We start from the raw sequence: 20,833 nt of genomic DNA, 5'->3' as shown, positions 1-20,833 counted from the left end.
TTCAGGTTTGGCGAAGAAAAGAAAGAAGAAGAAGCAAAGGAGACCTTTTTTTAAAAAATGTCATCCCATAGTCAATCCATGCATGCACAGTCGATTGCAAGTACAGTCGAGTAGATGGCGCGCTTTCTTTCTTGACGCGCATGCGCACTAAGCTATGATCTACAAATAGTCTTTCCTTCGGCTCTGTTACTCCGTGCACGTGTGAGTATTGTTGTCGATTAACTATTTGATTAGTTCTTTAGTTATATTTAAAGAATATGTTTTTCATTTTATGTCAACCACATAGTTTAAGAAAACAATTTGGTGTGATTTTGCTGTGAAATTTCGTAATTTGAATTTCGGAAGTTGATATATTGAGAGTGGTGATGTTGCAGTATTTGTGTGGTGACTCTACCGAAGCTGCCATGTTGAGCTAAAACTAGTGACGAATGTAACTAGTCTTAGTCCCGACTGTTTCGATATCGAATCTCTCTTCCAATAATCAATCTGATAACCATACCGGTTGTGTCGTGACTATCCCCTCTGCAGATTTCAGAATTATTTGTTGAGTTTGTAGAGTCTTGTACTCGAATTCTTGACTTACAAATAAGTGTAAAATCTAGGTCGAATAAGTGGTGACCATACGTCAATGAATGAACGAGTTTGGCATGTTGGTTGCAATTGCAGTGTACAGTACACTGTAGCGCATACATGCATGTGGCATGGCCTGGCATGGGTACCGACCGGAAGACTATTAATATATAGGTTTAGTCTGATTCCATGATTAGTCATTGCCCAATGGCAATACTTGGCAATGCTGTTGCAACATGATCTGTTTCAGCCTTGCCCTCTTATATAAGTTTGATAAAACTTATTACTTGGCGCATAAGCAATCAAATCAATCATGAAAATGATGAATTGTCCTTTATTCTTTAGGCCTAGATTCTAGACCCTAGATCTATGGTATTCTCATAAGTTAAGCCGGGACTAAGTCCAGACTAAACAAGAATTTTAGTTCACACTTCTATGGAATGCTAGGTTTCATCTTCCTCCTTCAATATTCATGACAAAGATAATCTACCAAAGACTTTGTTGAAATTCAGTTCATAGAAAACTCATAGATCTATTATCTTTTTCTTCCCATTTCGTTGCAAAATTAATTTTTTGTACACTTTTCATTGAGGGATTAAAATAATCTGTACAGGGTAAATTAGTTTGCAACAGGCACTCCATAAAAGTGTGAACTAACTAAGTACGCGCTAACTTAGTACGCGCTACCGGAATACCACCCTATAACTTTTACTAAAAGTTTTAGATCTACTTAGAGTAAAGGAGCCGGTTTTCGGCCACTTAAGACAAAATCCTATTTTTAGGACCCTTTACTTCCTATTTATTATCATTTGTTGTTCAAATCATGAAGCAAATATTATTATTTAAACAAAACAAGAATCCCAGAAAAAAATCACGAATTGCCATGACAATATTCATTTCAATTTTCACTGTTTCGGAATCAGTTTTCGGCATAGCGTACCAGTTATGGCCGCATGTACAAAGTCAATAGGAAGCGCGCGCACGCGCCGTGCGTTTCCGTGCTGATCTATAGCACTAGCGGGCGGAGCAGATATCCCACGCCGGAGCTCCCCAGAGCTCGCCAGGCCGAAAACTAGTTCTGTGCAGTGGTGATCGGATATTGGAATCTGAATTAGATATATCCTGTGTGCGTTGCGGTGTGCGTTGCGGTGTGCGGCTGCATTGATTTAATACATGCGATGAGATACTTTTGAGCTTGCGACTAGCACAAAATCGGGCTCTAAATCTGAAAAATACTTGAAATAAAGCTCATTTTATGGTACCCATATTTCTTACAGACACGCGTAAGATACTCGATTTTTCAGATTCGGGTAGCGGGACCGCCGATTACATCGCTAAAATGTGATATTTTAGGATATATTTTTCATTGCAAATGTGGTTCTTCAGTGACACTGGCATGGTATGGTATGTGTGGGATATGTGTTATGCTATTATGCAATGTATTTTAGAGTGATTTTACCTTGCATCCAACCAATCGGCCGAAAACTGGAGCTGGCCGATTACCGGCTCCTTTACTCTACTTAGAGTAAAACCGCCAAACTTCGGACGTTGCCAAGCTTCGAACAAAAATTACTTCAACGGCTCGAATGCAAAATATGAGCCTAGCTCAGACGGGTAACTTGCATGCATTTGATACTACTACTAATAGGGTGTCTGATCGCGCACCCGATGTTGTGTGCTAAAATACTTCCCTTAGAGATTGCATCCCTATGCAGTCTACGTGCATTGCGCGACCATGAAAAAAAATTGAAATTCAAACCTTTGGGGCTTGTGATCCTGAAGGTGAAACTCAATAAATGAGGTGTCATATGAAAGAGCAAGTTTTTCTCCATATTCCCCAAAGGGGCGCACCCCCGAAATTATAAAAATATCTTGGTCAAAACAGCGATTTAAATGTTGTTTGCATCCTAGCTCCAAAATTTGCCACTTTCCTGAGCTGCGTCCCCCGGGCTTATGTCCGGATAGACGTAAGGAAAATATGTTTGCATTTATTTTTTCGCTAGCCCCAAGAGATCAATCGCCCCAACAGTTTAAAAATACCCTTCCCACATTTTTGGAATCGGCTAATTAGGGAGGCGTGAGCTCTGCTCAGTCCAAACCATGGTTACATCATGTAACATCTGCACGTATAGTGAATGAAAGTATGGAAAGCCGTTCGCACCATAAACCCCCGGAAGTGAATACACGTTATAGTCAATGGCACATATCGCGGAGACAGCGTGGCTCAAGCTGCAAGATGAAAAGCGTATGCATACGCTTGCATATCGCGTGATACAGCTGTTTGGCTAAATTTAGCGAAACAACATAACTTTGCGTGTACATCTTTTTCGTCGATTCTGAGCAAAATCCTATGAATATTGCAGCGTTTCGGAGGGGCTGTATCTTTGGATCGGTGAGACTTGAAATTTGAAATGTATTATACTGATTACATTTTTAATTCAAATATCAAACAAAAATGGTGAAAAACGATCCCAAATTGAAAATTGAAAAATCGTTCAGACACCCTACTAAAGAAGTGATATAAGAGTAGTTCAGTAGATGCGCACACTTTTTTCCTTCACTTTGTCTGAACGTTTTTTTAATTTTCCCTTTTGTTTTGAATTATGGTTGGAAAATTGAAAAGATCAACTACTCAGAAGAACACATTTCAAATTTTAAGACTCACAGTTGATGTCTCTATCAAAAGATACGGTCCCCTGAAATCTAGGCAATATTCATCCAATTTTTGGCCAGAATGGACAAAAAAGTGGTACAAGCCAAGTTATAATTTTTGCTCAACAGCCCTGGCCCCCCCCCACTCAGGGGTCGGAATGACCGCATGCGTATTGCCAAAATGTCCGGTAAAGGGGTACTTTTCGTGCGACAAAGTCCGGCCCGAGAATTGTAAAAAAAGGGGTGTATTTGACTTTTCACCCGGAGATTTCTTTAAAAAGGGGGTGTTTTTTCTTTTTTTTCTCTCATAATAATAATAATAATAATAATAATTGATTCTTATTGAGCGCTACTACAGACAAACTGATCAGAGCGCTATACAACAGAAAAGAAACCTACAAATCATAACAATTAAACAAGGAACAGTAATTAAGATATTATGAACGAAAATAAAATTTAGCTACTCAAAATGTACATTATGGATTCAAGATGGAAAGAGTTGGGTTTTAAGTTTCTTTTTGAAAGTGTCTTCTGTACTACATAGGCGGAGGTGTTGTGGCAGAGTGTTACAGGTGGATGGTCCAGCATAAGAGAATGAGCGTTCGGCTGCCTTGGTGTTGGTGCGTGGGATCAGTAATAGTGTCTGATCGTTCCGTGAATGCAGATGGTATCTGGAAACTGGAGGAGTAGTAAGCATGATAGACAGATAGTGTGGAGCAGAATGCATTAAGCACTTGTACACTAAAAGTGCTAGTTTGAATTCAATTCGCTGTTTGATGGGAAGCCAGTGTAGTTGCTTCAACTAGCAATATCTCCGTCGTTTTAGCTTTGTTTTCGCTGAGCTTTGACTATGTTTTAGCCGAGACAATAAGTTATCACATGTGTGCCCTTTATTTTTCGATCAGATGCCGGGATCATGCTCATATTTCAAAGTGGGAGTTGAGAATTTCATTTTCCGTTTACGTGTAATCGCTACGGGAAATGTTTACTTCCGACCTCGAGACCCTGGTTCGAGTCCAGGCGTCTCCAACAATTTTTTTCTTCACTTTTTTTTGTCTTTTTGACCTTTCACTGTACCTTTTCCTTTGCTTATTAAAACACGTAGAATCACAAATAATGTTATAAACAACCATATTTACTTTATTATTCCCCTATTATCACTTGATCCATTACTTTTTGAGTGTAGTCCCTCTGGGAGATGACTTTTTCTCAAATCTGGATTCTACATTCCTGTCTTTTGCGAGCAATATTGCCGTTATTTCCGCCTGGTTTTTGTTGATTTTGGAGTATGTTGTAGCTGAGACTATATGCTATCTAAATGTCCCCTCATTTTTTTCAATCAGATGTCATCATGGTCTGTTGATGATGATCATCAACATCATCATGATCATGATCATGATCATCATCATCATCATCAACATCGTCATCACCATTACTATCAAGATCATCATCATTATGATCATCATGATGATCATCATTGTTTACATGTCTATATAACTTCTCCCTTTTTCAATATAGTAAATATTATAATCTATTATAAGACTTGAAGACAGACCACCTTATTCGTCCTCGTGACGAATTAAATTCTAGTTTTTCTTCTTCTTCTCCCCCCTCCAGGATAAAAGCCCTAATACCCCGCACAATGGCTGATAATCATGATGAATATTTCGAAAGTGGAGACTCTGGAGCGTCCAAGCATTACCCACAGCAGTGCTCTGCACTTCGTAAGAATGGTCATGTTCTCATCAAATCTCGTCCCTGCAAAATTGTAGAAATGTCCACTTCTAAGACAGGAAAGCATGGTCATGCTAAGGTAACAAAAATAGAAATACTTGAGCTATAATCTCGTCAGATTGAAGACAAATGTATTTGTGAGGATTGTATCACTTTGTATGACCCATTTTGCATTGCCAATACACCACAAAACAATGTGAATTGGTTCTCTTATAACAAAAATTACATGTACCTTGTTTTTGTAGTAGGCCCGAGTCATGTCGGGATTTTCATATACCGTGTCCCGACGGCGTTGCACCGGCGATTGGGACCCGGTGTCCCGAAATCAGCTCGCAGGATTTGTCACTTGCCTCTATGAAAAGCGTATATCATCAGTATGTCCCTTAACCCTAATAAGGCCGGGCTATTTGAAGTCTTAGTAGGGTGTCTGATCGCGCACCCGATGTTGTGTGCTAAAATTCTTCCCATAGAGATTACACGCATCCCTATGCAGCCTACGTGCATTGCGCGACCATGCAAAAAAAGTCAATTTTTTTTTTCAAATCGAGATTCAAACCTTTATCAGTTGTGATCCTGAAGGTGATAATCAATGAATGAGGTGTCATATGAAAGAGCAGGTGAATTCCAATATTTCCAAAGGGGCGTAGCCCCCGAAATTCTAAAAATATCTTGGTCAAAACAGCAATTTAAACATTGTGTCCTGGCTAACTCTGAGGTTTGTCACTTTTGAGATATGACGCCCCGATCGATAAGTAGTCCCAGTCCTAAGGAACAATTCTATGTGATTATATTTTCGCTAGCCCCCAGGGATCACAACTGATAACAGTTTAAAAATACCCTTCTCGCTATTTGGTGGATCAGCTAATTAGGAGGCGTGCGCTCCGCTCAGTCCAAACCATGGTTACATCGCGTAACATCTCCGCGCACGAACGAAACCCTAAATTCAATTACACATTATAGTGACTGAAATTATGGTTGGCAATTCCCTCGATAAACCCGGAAGTGAATGCACGTTATAGTCAATGGCAATATCGCGGAGACTGTCTCCGCGATATTGCCATTGACTATAACGTGCATTCACTTCCGGGTTTATTGTGCGACGAACGCCAACCATACTAGTCAATCGCACATGTCGCGGAGACAGCGTAGCTCAAGCTGCAAGTCGCGGATTGGCTTAGCAGCATGCGTACGATATGCATACGCTTGCATATCGCGCGATACAGCTGTTTGGCTAAATTTAGCAAAACAACATCACTCTGCGTGGACGTCTTTTTCGTCGATTTTGACCAAAATGATATGAATATACCAGCGTGTTGGAGGGGCTGTAACTTTTGATAGAAACATCGGTGAGACTTGAAATTTGAAATGTATTATTCTGATAACATTTTTTATTCAAATATCAAACAAAAATGGTGAAAAACGATCCCAAATTGAAAATTGAAAAATCGTTCAGACACCCTAGTCTTAGTAGGGCCGGGGGGGGGGGCCATTATGGCCCCCCCTCAAGATCTCGGCCGCAAAGCGGCCGATCCCCGCAAAAATTTGCACGCATGTCAAGTGAAGTGTAAAGAATAATATGATCATTTCAATTTTTTGAAAAATTCACTCATTTGCATATTTATGGTAATTTATGCAAATAAAGTCATAAAAATCACATTTTTACCAATAAATCATATATTATTCATATTTAAGCATTCTTTTTCACTAGATATATTCATTAGACCATTCTGAATAATAATAAGACAAAAAATTTGGAAGAGCCAGCTTATTTCTTATGTTATCCCTTGTTTTGATAATTTCTTATGTATTTCATTGTTTTTTTAACTTATGTATTTCATTGTTTTTGTTGTTTTATTTTATCTTTTACTACAATTCAACTATTTTGACTCCCAAAACAACCACCTAAACTTTAAACAAGACCCAATAACCTATGTTTGATCTGCTTTTAGGAAAAATGACTTTGCCATACGTTTTGTACACAAATCACGAAAATGAGCGATTTTCAGGCTGACATGCGAAGACAAAAGGTCACGTGACCTTGTAACCGTAGGTCCGATTTTCAAAAAAATTATTTTAAAAGTTGCGCAAGACTCGAAAGAAAAAAGTCAGCGAGCGGCGGGGCGCCATCCATATGCGTTCCAGAGCAATCGAAAAAAATGTGGAGGGGGGGGGCCATAATGGCCCCCCCCCCCGGCCTTATTAGGGTTAAAAGTGACCTTTTTATGCCTCCGTTACGAAGTAGCCGGAGGCATAATGTTTTCGGGTTGTCCGTCTGTCTGTACGTCCCGTTCTCGTGATCGCGTTATCTGAAGAACCATCTGATGGATTCCTGCCAAACTTTGGTCATGTATGTATCTTGCAGAGCCGCTGAACTGAGTAGATTTTGGGGTCAAAGGTCACAAGGCTCATTATGTATGCAAAAACAGCCCGTGATCGCGTTATCTCAAGAACCGGTTGATGGATTCCTGCCAAACTTTGGTCATGTATGTATCTTGCAGAGCCGATGAACTGATTAGATTTTGGGGTCACGAGGTCAAAGGTCACAGGGCTCATTATGTATGCAAAAACAGCTCGTGATCGCGTTATCTCAAGAACCGATTGATGGATTCCTGCCAATCTTTGGTCATGTATGTTACCTGCAGAGCCGATGAACTGATTAGATTTTGGGGCCATGAGGTCAAGGTCAAAGGTCATGCGGCTCATTATGTATGCAAAAATAGCTTGTGATTGCATTATCATTAGAACAGATCGATGGATTCCTGCCAAACTTAGATCATGTATGTATCTTGCAGAGCCAATGAACTGAGTACATTCTTGGGTCATGAGGTCAAAGGTCAAAGGTCATGGGCTCATTATGTATGCAAAAATAGCTTGTGAACGCATTCTCATTAGAACTGACAGATGGATCACTATTTAACTCAGGACATCTTGCAGAGCCAATGAACTGAGTAGATTTTAGGGTCATGAGGTCAAAGATCAAAGGGTCATTTATGTATATGAGAAATTGCTTGTAATCACAATATTCTGAGATTTTCGACTGCATGCAGTCGAAGTTCCATCTAGTTTATCAATCAATTAAATCAACACGTGCATACCTCGGCTCAGATCGGTATATTCTTCCATTTGACGTTATTTTTCATCCATGGTTGGCGATGTTTAGTGCTATTATCGTGCCTCTAAAAGTTAAAAAAATTGGGGCAGAAATAGATAGACAGCAAAATTTCGAGCCGCCATTTTGATTTATGCAGGTTGAATAAATCTGGTCAAAAAATATGAATGTTAGAATAATAAAACGGCTTTCTAAAAAATTCTTCTGTAAAATATACCGATCATATAATATTTTAAAGACAAAATAAATATTTATCTCTTATTTCAAACATCGCATGCTTTTTTTAAAAAACTGAAAATTACTTGGTAATCACAAGAAGTTTCGATACGGATAGCTGTTGCAAGGCAAGTTCAGACTAGTCTCGGAAAAATGCGCAGTGCTCCTGGTCATTAGCTGTAATGCGTGCCAGAAAGAACCCAAACAAAGACGTGATCGTAACGAGAAAAAAATCATTAAAAACTACGAGAGCACAATTGGAAAGACAACTACTGCTCAATATTACCATAATCAGATACATAACTTGGACAAAGAATTAAATAATCGCCCAAGAAATGCCACAGAAATTGTGATAATCGAGGAGTAACTGGGTACATTTTTATCGCAAGGGTCTTGCTGCAAATACTTGAATCCTTTGTTATACTGCTTTTTACCGTAAAGGGCCTTATTTGGTTTCTAGCCTCATGTTCAATTTAAACACGTGTAATTCGGATATCACAGCAGCTAGGCCCTTCCGATAATGATTGTACCTATAGTAACTCCTTAAATATCACTATTTACATGTATGTGGCTTTTCTTGGACAATTGTATTCTTCCTCCAAGTTATGTATCTGCCTACGATAATTTTGAGTAGTTGTCTTTCCAATTGTGCTCTCGTAGTTTTTAATGATTTTTTTTCTCGTTACGATCACGTCTTTGTTTGGGTTCGTTCTGGCACGCATTACAGCGAACCAGGTGGACTGCGCAATTTTCTGAGACTAGTCTGAACTTGCCCTGCAACAGCTATCTGTATCGAAACTTCTTGTGATTACCAAGTAATTTTCAGCTTTTAACCCTTACTGTACTGGGGGGGGGGGGGGCCTGGGAGGCCCCCCCCCCCCTCGACATTTTCAGAGATTGCGCCGCAACCGCTCAGAATTTTGAATTGTCGTTTCATGACTTTTTTCCCTCAAGTCTTACGCACATTTTGATACCATTTTCGTCAAAATCGGATATACCTGTAGGGTGTTACATAACAATTAGTATGCGCATGTCATCAAAAAAAGTGCTTTAATTGCATATATTCATGTACAAGCAGAAATGTGAAGCTATGAATTGATATCAAATTGCTTTTATATGTTTCTCAAAGTAACTTGATGTATTTCAGAACAAAAGAATACATTAGAAATAAAACAATAGATATAATAAGAAATAAAAAACAATAAAATACATAAGAAAATATATAGTTGAAAATCGCATCAAATTTGCATAAATTATCATTATTAATTACTTCAAATAACATTTTTGTGATAGAAAAGAAGTTTCATTTGAATAATGAGTAACAACATTCAAAAAGTGGAGTCTGACAATTTTTGTAAGGATTCTAGTTCCCGAGATATATTTACGGATTTGATATTCATGAATGCATATTCATAATTTATGCAAATTAACCTATTGATTTTCAAATATCATAAAAATAATGAAACCTCATGAATTTGAGATGAAGGAAACATTTATTCAATACATTTTCAAGATTCTTCACAAGTCTACGGACAAATATGTAGAGTTTTCTGTAAAATGCATAAAATTAGCATTTTGCATAATTAATTAGGCTATAACGAAAAAAAATTTGCATATTAGCGAAAAACTAATTATACCATCTTGTTCCTTACGTAAATATCTACAAACATGCAAATTTTCACGTTCATCAGACATTCGACGGCCGAGATCATAGGGGGGGGGGGCCTCCCAGGCCCCCCCCCCCCCCCAGTCAGAGAGTGCTCGAAATAGCCCAGTACAGTAAGGGTTAAAAGAAGCATGCGGTGTTCAAAATCAAAGAAAAAAATATCTATTTTGTCTTTTAAAAAATATTTGATCGGTATGTTGTAAAGAAGTACGTTTTAGAAAGCCGTTTTATTATTCAAACATTAATGTTTCTTTCAACCTGATTTATTAATCCTGCCGAGAGACCCGGCCAATACAGTAGCTAGCTAGCAGCTAGCCTATAATCTAGGCGGAGTGCCTAGCTTTTTTCTTTGCTGCAAGACTAACCTTAAGCAGAACGTCTGATACGGCGAGACTACGAACCGTGAGCCGCGAAGCGGCTCACCGCCTATAATCACTGGTCTAGCTTTAGTCGTTGTTTTTTTATTATCGACCATGAATCCGTGGCAGTTTTTCGTACGAAAAAACCTCATGAATACGAAATGAACTCAACCAATCAGAAACACGTATGGAGAAGAGTCTATGCATATGCATATTATAAATCATGTGACATTACGTCATTTTCTTCATCCAAGATGGCGGGTAGTTCATGCGACGACGATCTTCTGCGAGAAAGTTTATCATATGCGGCCAACAAACTAGGCATTCCTAATGGAAAATTCAGAGAACTGCAGGAATCCGCTATTCGTAGCGTTACTGAAGCCGGCAGGGATATTTTTGTTGCATTACCTACTGGTTTTGGAAAGAGTGCAATATACCAAGCAAGGGCCCCTTGTGCTGTGATTTTCTACGCGACCACGGATTCTAGCTTTAGTCGTTGTTTCGTTGCGGTTTCTTATATCTGATTGGTCGAACGTAACATAGGTGTACCTTATTTGGTAGGGCTGTTGAATGATTCATAGATCCGCCATTTTGAATATATGAATATTGATTATCTAGACCAGTGATTATAGGCGGTGAGCCGCTTCGCGACTCACGGTTCGTAGTCTCGCCGTATCAGACGTTCTGCTTAGGGTTAGTCTAGCAGCAAAGAAAAAAGCTCGGCACTCCGCCTAGATTATAGGCTAGCTAGCAGCTAGCTGGCAACAACAACCCCATGGGGCGAACTGCTTTGCAACCCATATTTATATCAGCAGTTCGGATTGATTCAGGATGAGCTAGAATATTATTGGTAACAATTAAATACTTTAGTTTTAAGGTGGATTGATTTTAGTGGTGTGCAAAACTGCAATTTCTTACATATTTCATTATTTTTTTCGGAGCGTCGGTTCTCAAAAAAACGAAACCGGGACCCGACGGCAACGGTCGGGTCCCGGTGTGATCGACCGTACCGACTCAAGCCTATATTTTAGTTCACTTAGAGATTACGTACTGATGAATTCACCTGTCAATTTTGTCTGTTTTCACCAAATGTAATTGTTTTATATGTGATATTTTCAAATTTATATGTTCACTGCAGGTTTAACCCTATCTAGCCCCCCCCCCCCCCCCCCCCCCCCCCTCTACACTTTTCGGGATAATGTTTAACGTGAAAGAATCTCATTTTCGTGATTTGTGTACAAAACATATAGGAATCTCATTTTTTTAAAAGAGATTTAACATTGGTTATTTGGTCTTGTTTATTGTTTAGGTGTTTATTTTGGGGTTCATTATAGTCAGAATTAAAATATAACAACAAAAACAATAAAATACATTAATTAAAAAAACAAAGAAATTATCAAATCAATAGAAAACTTTAGGAATAACCTGGCTCTTCCAATTTCTTTTGTTTTGTTATTATCCCAAATGGTCTAAAGAATATATGTAGTGAAAACTAATGTTTAAATATGAAGAATATATGATTTATGGGTAAAAATGTGAATGTTATTACCTTATTTGCATAAATTACCATAGTAATCTATTCACTTTACTTGACATGCATGCAAATTTTTGCGGCGATCGGCTGTTTTACGGCCGAGATCATAGTGGGGAGGGGGGGTTATGCAGTTTCAAAATAGCCCTGGCTAGATAAGGTTAGAGGGGATTTTTACTAGATATTGAAGGGAGAAAAAAAAGATAAGGGAAAATTTAAAGAATATCTTAAGAAAAAACAATTTTAAAGGTGTAGTCTGTCAAACACTCATTTCGTACATCTTTTCTGTTTGCTTTGTACTTAAATTTTGAGGAATTTCCATTTTCTTGGTTTGTAGTGGTAGATGTATCACATAATGGATTATGTAATTAATCAGTACATGTACCTATACATATTCTATAGAGAAAATGGAAATGTTTTCATTTTTATGTACAGAGAGAATGGGAAATAAGGTACATAACTGAGTTGCCACTTTGCATGTTGATCAGTGACACCTTTAGAAAATTCCTTTTTTTAAAGTACATGTCGTGTCGCTGGAGCATATATTGGACAACATCTCCAACCTTTTCAATTCTTTTTTTTTCTTACTTCCAATTTCCCATACAGGTTCATCTTGTTGCTTTGGACATATTCACTTCAAAAAAATATGAAGATATTTGCCCATCCACCCATAACATGAACGTTCCTCACGTAACACGCAAGGATTTGCAGGTGAGTAATAAGCATCTAGTCCTGGGGGGTGTTTCACAAAACTTGTCATCAGTGACGAATGGCAGTTGCTGTTATAAGCTACTGAAATCCTTACTTCTGATTGGTCATCAGCAGATTTGTCGTTGAAAAAAGGCTTTGTGAAACGGGTCCCTGGTCAGACCTCATTGATAATGTTAAACGCTAATCTTGAGCTCTGGTATGGGAATCGCATGTCGAGAGAGCATGGCTATAATTCATTTTGGATTGTTTATCCTGCAGTAGATTGATTGTTTAAATCATTAAAAGAAAAACAAACTAACAAAAATTTGCTGGAACTTCAATAAAAGGAAATAAATCTCATTTGCACATAGTAACCTGTGTAAAGCACATGGTTACCTGTGTTAAAGGTAATACAAAGTTTTAGGAATTTTTGAAAATTGGGTGGATAGTGATTCTTTACAATTTTGATATATTTGAATGCCCCTGTGGATGTATTATAATCACTAGAAAGTTAAGCACCTGAAACACTTCTGCTTTTGAGTAAAATTGAATATAAACATTTACCGGTGCTCCCGGTAAATTTTGATTAATTTCGAATAGCGGTGGTAGCTGCGACCATGACAATTTCAGAATATGTAGTTGCGATATATAGTTTCCAAACGGAAATAGCTGAAATTGGTCGATTTTAGTCAAGAAACATTGTTTTAAAGCTTAATTAAAACTTGACCTTGAGAGGGAGCTATACAACATAAAGAGTGTATTATTTACAATTTCATAACATAAGACTCGATTTCAAACGTGACAACGATCACTGAATATTGTAGGATCGCATATGCTTCCAATATATTAATTTGAACCAACTTCATGACCCCATACCAAAACTTTGTATTACCTTTAAGCACATGGTAACAGGCCTATGTAACTTTCTATGCTCATTACTCATCCCCTATACACTTTCAGAGGTACCAACCAGTATGATTTTATCATATTTAGATAAAAGGATATCGCCTCTTAAAATGTGACTTTTCATCTTTAAAAGAAAAATGTTGATTTATTTAAATATCTGACACTTGTCACCCCAACCCGAAAACCAAAAACCGGGTTTCAGCTCGACGGTCAGGGCCCGGGCAGGGACCCGTTTCGACTCAGGCCTACTTAATTTAGGGCAGAGGCATATAGTAGACACATTCGCATTTGTCTTGTTTATCATTACCAGATGTTGATTATCTTTGTATGTTTTAAATCTCTCTTTTCTCATTTGTACCATAGTTTGTGGATATAGAGGATGGTTATCTATCCCTAATGAATGACGCTGGTGAAATGCGAAGTGATATTAAACTCCCTGATAGTGATATCGGCAAAGAAATTAAAAAGAAGGCCGAAATAGGTGAACCATTTAATGTGAGTACATTATTGTTGATTTTGTATGCGGTTGCCTATGGGTGATTCTACATTGGAAAGAAATGTTGCTTTGACAAGATACTCGAGCCTTTTGTTAGTAATCCTACGAATATACAGTGATTTCAGGTTTTGTTTCAGGGTCATTGCAATGTACTATCAGATAGAGCTGTAATCAAATCGGAAACCTATTTGATCCGAGCTGAAAAATAATAAAACAACCAAAAGAATGGAAGGAATGTTAACTATTCTATTTAAGTTTTTTGTTTTTTGGAATATATATTAGTTGCATGCAAGAATGGTTTTGATTTTAGGATATGCAGTGAGAAATGTACTTACCTAGGATTTTTCTCTCATTTGAAGTTGATATTTTAACATTGAAAACTTGACATAAAGTTGTAACTTGTAAAAACTAAATACCTTTTCTAAGTATAACAAATTATAAAGTTTTGTTATTATATAGAAATACTTGAGAAAATAAAATTGTTTTATTAAGGAACTAATAATTTGCTTTATTCAACCATGGAAATATGGATATTACTTGAAAGATGACGTCATTATCCGCAGCTCTGCTTGAATGGAGTGCAGAGGCATGGTATGCCCCATGCCGTAGCCTTATCACTCACTGGCACCGACGCAATAATAGAAACCATAGGGTTAGGGAATATCACATGTAGATGAATGAATGAATGCATAAATTTCCTTGGTTGGACTTGATTTAAAATTTGTTGTTTTCTTTTTCTGTGTTCACAGTGCACTGTCCTGTCAGCAATGGGCGAAGAAATGGTCGTGGCAACCAAGGTCTGTCCCACTTAGAACAGCTATTGGATATCATGTGACCACAGGGCAGCCAATCAGTGGCCAAGAAGTCAGCACCGCCTAGCTTGTGCACAGGCTCATCCAAAGTTGTACAACTTTTTTCTCTTTTTTTTTTCTTTCTGATTTTCTCCATTGTCCAGAAACCGGTCCACTCATGGAATCATTGAACATTCACAAACTTCAGGGGAAAAAAAGAAACATGTTGTCAGAATCTCCCATAGAAGTTCTAGGTCAAGATTTTCTTCATTTTCACAGAAATAATTCATATTTTTTCAGACAGAAAATCTTTGATGGACATTAGGCTTTATTTAGTCTGTTATTAATGTTAAAGATTGTCATCTGTAAGCATAAGTATACTGGTATCAGAAGACTGAACACACACATTCTATTTGCTTAATTTGACCCCAGTCAGTCTTCGCTGCTGTGCAAGGTCTCTCCAGCAGATATAGATTGAACCATCGGGTCGTCGTGCAGTGATAACAATTTGTAAATGCATTCTAAAAACTAAAAACAGAAGTTGATCAGAATCATCTGCTGGCGTAGAACACCCTATGAAAGGTTAAGACGTGTTTATTGTCTGCTAAGAGCCAGAAGGCTCAAATGGCATTTCGCTTTGGTAACACCCTTCTGGCCTTTAGGAGACCAGTTCTTAACCCATTCCTTCAAAAGAAGACTTAGAGGGTTATAAATACTGAGTAATTTCAATGGGGATTGTGGTTTTAGGCATATGAAGACTTCCACCACCAAGACAAACAATTGATATTATTTTAAAAAAGAGTGATCTTAATGATTCTGAATAACACGCCACAGATTTATCAAAGAAGTATTATTATCATTACGCTGGAACCTTGTGATAAAGGAAATATATTTGGCCCACTTCTTTGGTATTTTTTAAATTTTTTAATATTTTTTTAAACCCTGATATAATGAAATTTCAAAGCAATGTCCTTAGTCCCAAGGAGTTTGTTATGACGAGGTTCCACTGTAATTTTTTATTTTATTTAAAATTTTTATTTCTATTCCTCGGGTATTTCTCTCTACAGAGAATATGTGAAAAGAAAAAAACTATTGTACATTCTTTTTTTCTCTTTGTCTCCCTCTTTTATTTTCCCCCAAATTTTGTTTTTGTCCTTAAGATTATGTATGGATGGTGTTACGAATCATCCCAAGTTCTTGTTTCATGTTTTGTCAAATTGAAAAATAGTTTGATTGTGATCAATCACAATCAGAAATTGTGGGAATCGTGTTCAATGCATACAGTGGCTTTATTTTTTTGTTCTCAAAGAGAAATATAAAAAAATATAAAATTATGAAAACTAGAATGTTTGTGCTCAAACTGGTGTGCCTAACCAGGCAAAATCCCAGACTTTATGCGATTGAAAACTCCACTTTTTTGGTCTGAATGACAAAAATCCCCCCCCCCCCCCCCTTAGCAAAAAAGAAAAAGTCAGAGCAGACATGACAATCAATAACCTGCTTTATCAATTTTTTCCTTTTAATGCTGTATAGCCAAAGTGTATTTTGGCAAGTATTTTGTTTTGTTGGGGGGGGGGGGGGGGGGGGGGTGTGTAGAGAGGGACAGGGTAATCATTCTCTTAGCATGAAATGCTGTATCTTCCAAAGTAGTCTGATGAGGGCTTGTTTGTTTCTTTGAAGACAGTCTTGTGTTGATGTGTTCTGAAGTGAGTCAATCCTCTCAGGTGTACGTGTGAGAATAGATTGCCGTTTTTTGAGACATTCTGTAGTTCGTTCCAATTCAATCAATCAGTAGTGGCCGTTTTTGAGTCAATCAGTATTTGGTTCCAATTCAATCAGTGTAGTTTAGCCATGCATTAGAATGTACACTTGTACATGTGTATTATTATACATATTCATGCCTTTAAGGGCAGAAGGATTATTGGTGTCGGTTTAACTATTTACACTTCATGTATATGGAATTATGAAAAGTCTTCAATTTATCGACTGTACGAGTAAGATGCTGCCAGTGCCCAGTTTAAAAACTAGTTGAAACGAATAACCCTAAGTAGATTCAGTGTATATAACCTGTAGACTGCATGTGAACAGATTTGAAATAGGTTACTGACGGAAAATATTAACTATTTAGCATGATCAAAAGCAAAATTTAGGACAGCCGTATACAGAGGGTATGTATTTTTATTATGATCGTACAGCCTTTTTGTAATCATGTTTCTGGCTTCTCATATGGAACGGTGTAACGTTCCAAATTTAACACGTTTATTTATGTCACAAAAAAAGATTGCTTATAATGGGCAGATGTATACCACATGTATGTTTTGACAAATTATCATTCTATGTAATTCAATACTACTTGTATTTGATACACCGCTTTTAGATTAAATTTGTTCAAATTCAACGTAAAGAAATTGTTCTCTTTTCTCTGTTTTGTGTAAATGTTGTATTGACTCGTAACATTACTGGCATTATTTGGGATTTAGAACCTTATTGTACCTGTATCATCAACACATTGCCTTGCAATTAGGCCTTAAGAAAAAAAGAGATATATTGCCCTTTGCGACCGACCCCAAAATCTTGAAATCTACGGTCGGCCTTTTAAAAAAAAGATTATTAAAGCATTCAAAACTGAGAAATGTCAGCCCAAAGAGGGAGGAAAAAAAGATTTCTGACCGACCCATGTTTTGGCACCTGAAGGGCAATACAATATCTTTTTTTAAGGCTTCGTAATCGAACTTAGATTTCACTCTAAATCTTTATGAATCATGTTAAATGTACCTGTCCATCTGCTGGCACCCGGGAGGTCTTGCAGAGCTAACACCCCGCAGGCTCTAATCTAGACACCCAGATTATCATTAATAGTTTTGTCAAGAGTTCAGTTTCTTTCAAATGTGTGTTTTGACTATAAATGGAGATCTGAATCTTCACATGCCTTCAAACTGTTGATATCCTCCATGTGTTCTGTATCATGTGATACAAAACTCATGGAGGATATCAACACATTTGAAAGAAACTGAACAACTCTTGACAAAACTATTAATGATAATCTGGGTGTTATGTAGTCCCTTTGTAATAAGGTACAGTAGAACCTTGGTATAACGAAGTATGAACACTGTTCTAAAATCATTTGAACGTTTAATAAGTTTGTTACTTTTTAAAGTTTTTTAAAATCTTTTTATTCGTAAATTATGTACAATTCAACACTAACGTTGTGACGCAGGGTTTTCTTTTTGATAAACGCCATTTTAAATTGAGCTACCGGTAAACTGAATTGAAACAAAATGCAGTCATAACAAGGTAGACTTTCCAGGCTTGGTTCTTTGTTTGTATTCTAATGCGATAAGCCCTGTTGAACAAGATTTTGAGGGAGTTTGTTATAGCAAGGTTTTGCTGTATCATGTGTTTGTGTCCACTTTCATCCAGTGGTGATACCCAACAATGGATAGAAACGTTTTTCTCCCAATTTAATACCATGGTAGTTGCTTTCAAAATCAAAACTTGTTGACCCATTCTGTATCAGTGTGACGTTTAACAAGACCGTCTTAAGTACAAGTTTGCTGATGCTGTGTATCAAAATTAACATGCGGTACACAGGTGTTATATTAATACATGAACACTCCTTATCAATGTAATGTAAACTTGTACTTGTGGCAGCTTTGTAAAATAATGCCATGTCTGTCCATACAGTGTTGGTTACCATGTATGTCCATACAGTGTTGGTTGCCATATCTGTCCATACAGTGTTGGTTAATGCCATGTCTGTCCATACAGTGTCGGTTGCCATGTCTGTCCATACAGTGTCGGTTGCCGTGTCTGTCCATACAGTGTTGGTTAATGCCATGTCTGTCCATACAGTGTCGGTTGCCATGTCTGTCCATACAGTGTCGGTTGCCATATCTGTCCATACAGTGTTGGTTAATGCCATGTCTGTCCATACAGTGTCGGTTGCCGTGTCTGTCCATACAGTGTTGGTTAATGCCATGTCTGTCCATACAGTGTCGGTTGCCATGTCTGTCCATACAGTGTTGGTTAATGCCATATCTGTCCATACAGTGTTGGTTAATGCCATGTCTGTCCATACAGTGTCGGTTGCCATGTCTGTCCATACAGTGTTGGTTAATGCCATATCTGTCCATACAGTGTTGGTTAATGCCATGTCTGTCCATACAGTGTCGGTTGCCATTTCCCTGTTGATCACCGACGGACAATCTTACACGGTTCATTGTTCCTGGTATTAAATTAGTCTTCATACATGTATGTATTTGTTTTAGAATTCACCATTTGAAGAATATATTAGTACAAAATAGAAATTAATTAGATACAACAGTAGCGTTCTATTCGTAGAAATAGTGAGCTATATAATATGTACCGACAACAGTCTGTGTAGGGTAAAGACTTCATCGTGCACTTGTACATAACCAATGTTGCATATTCTTAGATAAAGGTATACATAATACATGTATCTATAGATCTGAACTAATCGCTGCAGAAAATTAAAGTTAAAATGCAAGAGAGCAATATATACATATCAGCCATGTGTTAATGAATGTTTTGAACATGGATGACTGAATCATGAGGGTTTCTTATATCTGATATAAAATTGGGAAAAGCTTGGTTGATTCTTTTTCTATTTGGAGTATTATGAAATCTGTTCTTCTCCATCCAGCTAAACCAATGTAAATTATTGGCTCTCGAACAAGGCTCGATCGAGCAATGACGGAAAATGACCAAATAACAATTGCAAATACTTTCGAGAAATGGACTAAAAGGCGATTTCGCTACTGTGTCATTATATCCCCGAAAAGTGAGAAATCCTGTTTGGATTTAAAGATAAAGACCAGTTATGGTCATGCGATTGCATTGTGAAAGAAACATTGTGGAATCGATCAGAAAAGGTTGATCATCTAGCATATAAGTATTGGTGTGTACTGCAAGGTTCTGGAATCATCAAAATGATCGGAAATTTGGCCCAGTCTTGGTAAAGTTACAAGCAATGTACACAGAAAGATGTATATGGGACTACGCGATACGTGCGCGACACGTGCGTTATATCTTTCAGGTCCAAATAGATATAATATTTCACCAAATTTATCAATCAGTAGGCGGTTTCTCGGCAACATTTGTATCTATACGTATTAGTCAAAACATATTCTCTCACATGATTGGTAATGCTTCCATTTCATTTTTTGAGAGGGGGGCGTTTCCAAAAATGGTCTTTAGGTGATGCGTCATCATAATGTATTATTTCAAACGCCTCACATTGATTTCTTGAAAGTCTTTACAACCATATTTCAAGGAGAGTTGCCTCATTACCCAATATATAATACATTTAGTCAAGTGTGGTTACGAATCATTTTCAGAATGTTGCTATTCGACTCGTTGCCGTTACTGTCATCAAGAATTATGTTGATTAACAGAGTCGGTCAGTCGGTATAAAGGGACATGGAGCAAAAGTCTAAGTAAAACGAGTGTTCACTCTCTTTATTTCTGTCAGGAACTCATGTTTAATATTTGATTTCGTTATTTTGCCTATTGTAATAGTAATAATAATAATGATAAAGATAAAGACCAGTATTGGAAACGCCCCAATTTCAAAAAATGAAATGGAAGCTCTCATTACCAATCATGTGAAAGAATATGTTTTGACTAATACATGATGATACAAATTTTGCCGGGAAACCGCCTACTAATTCATATATTTGGTAAATTTGTTTCTCTCATGGTCTGTGAGAGATATAGGGTAGTCCCATATACATCTTTCTGTGTATAGTGCTTGTAACTTTACGAAGAATGGGCCAAATTTCTTATCATTTTGATGATTCCAGAACCTTGCAGATGCTAGATGCCTAGATGATCAACCTTTTCTGATCGATTCCACAACGTTTCTTTCACAATGCAATCGCATGACCATAACTGGTCTTTACCTTTAACAATAATAATATTGATGATGGAGGTGATCATGATGATGACGATGATGATGATAATGATGATGATGATAATAATGATACCATTCTTAGTATTAACATTATAATCAATATTATTTGCAGTAGAAGTATTTGGTCTCACCTTTGCCTGGGAGGTGAAAAGCAAACTGAATCACTCTATAACCCCTTTGG

General features: G+C 37.5%; 2 protein-coding genes across 2 annotated transcripts; one reads left to right on the top strand and one right to left on the bottom strand.

Annotated features, from left to right (window-relative positions):
• Window positions 1-100: 100 nt before the first annotated feature.
• LOC580746 (eukaryotic translation initiation factor 5A-1) lies at window positions 101-17,124 on the top strand. The gene is made up of 5 exons (XM_030987247.1): window positions 101-201; window positions 4,840-5,035; window positions 12,444-12,548; window positions 13,797-13,928; window positions 14,679-17,124. The coding sequence occupies exons 2-5, from the start codon at window positions 4,865-4,867 to the stop codon at window positions 14,739-14,741; spliced, it is 471 nt and encodes a 156-aa protein (XP_030843107.1). The 5' UTR covers window positions 101-201; window positions 4,840-4,864; the 3' UTR covers window positions 14,742-17,124.
• Window positions 17,125-17,619: 495 nt separating this feature from the next.
• On the bottom strand, window positions 17,620-18,900 carry LOC105436881. The gene is made up of 2 exons (XM_030987514.1): window positions 18,363-18,900; window positions 17,620-17,678 (listed from the first exon to the last, which is right to left on the bottom strand). Exons 1-2 carry the CDS (start codon window positions 18,898-18,900, stop codon window positions 17,620-17,622), a joined length of 597 nt encoding a protein of 198 aa, XP_030843374.1.
• Between the last annotated feature and the right edge of the window lie 1,933 nt (window positions 18,901-20,833).

Source organism: Strongylocentrotus purpuratus, unplaced genomic scaffold (assembly GCF_000002235.5).
Source record: "Strongylocentrotus purpuratus isolate Spur 01 unplaced genomic scaffold, Spur_5.0 spur5_scaffold_16, whole genome shotgun sequence".
NCBI lineage: Eukaryota > Metazoa > Echinodermata > Echinoidea > Camarodonta > Strongylocentrotidae > Strongylocentrotus > Strongylocentrotus purpuratus.
Note: the sequence above shows the minus strand (reverse complement) of the source record. Positions and strands in the feature narration are given on the sequence as shown.

Bases quoted from the DNA above. Each gene is read 5' to 3' on its own strand.
- LOC580746 (XM_030987247.1), top strand. From the start codon at position 4,865: ATGGCTGATAATCATGATGAATATTTCGAAAGTGGAGACTCTGGAGCG. The intron at 12,549-13,796 runs GTGAGTAATAAG...TTTGTACCATAG, and splicing joins TAACACGCAAGGATTTGCAG to TTTGTGGATATAGAGGATGG. The intron at 13,929-14,678 runs GTGAGTACATTA...CTGTGTTCACAG, and splicing joins AAATAGGTGAACCATTTAAT to TGCACTGTCCTGTCAGCAAT.
- LOC105436881 (XM_030987514.1), bottom strand. From the start codon at position 18,900: ATGGCAACCGACACTGTATGGACAGACATGGCATTAACCAACACTGTA. The intron at 17,679-18,362 runs GTACAAGTTTAC...CACATGATACAG, and splicing joins ATTTTACAAAGCTGCCACAA to AACACATGGAGGATATCAAC.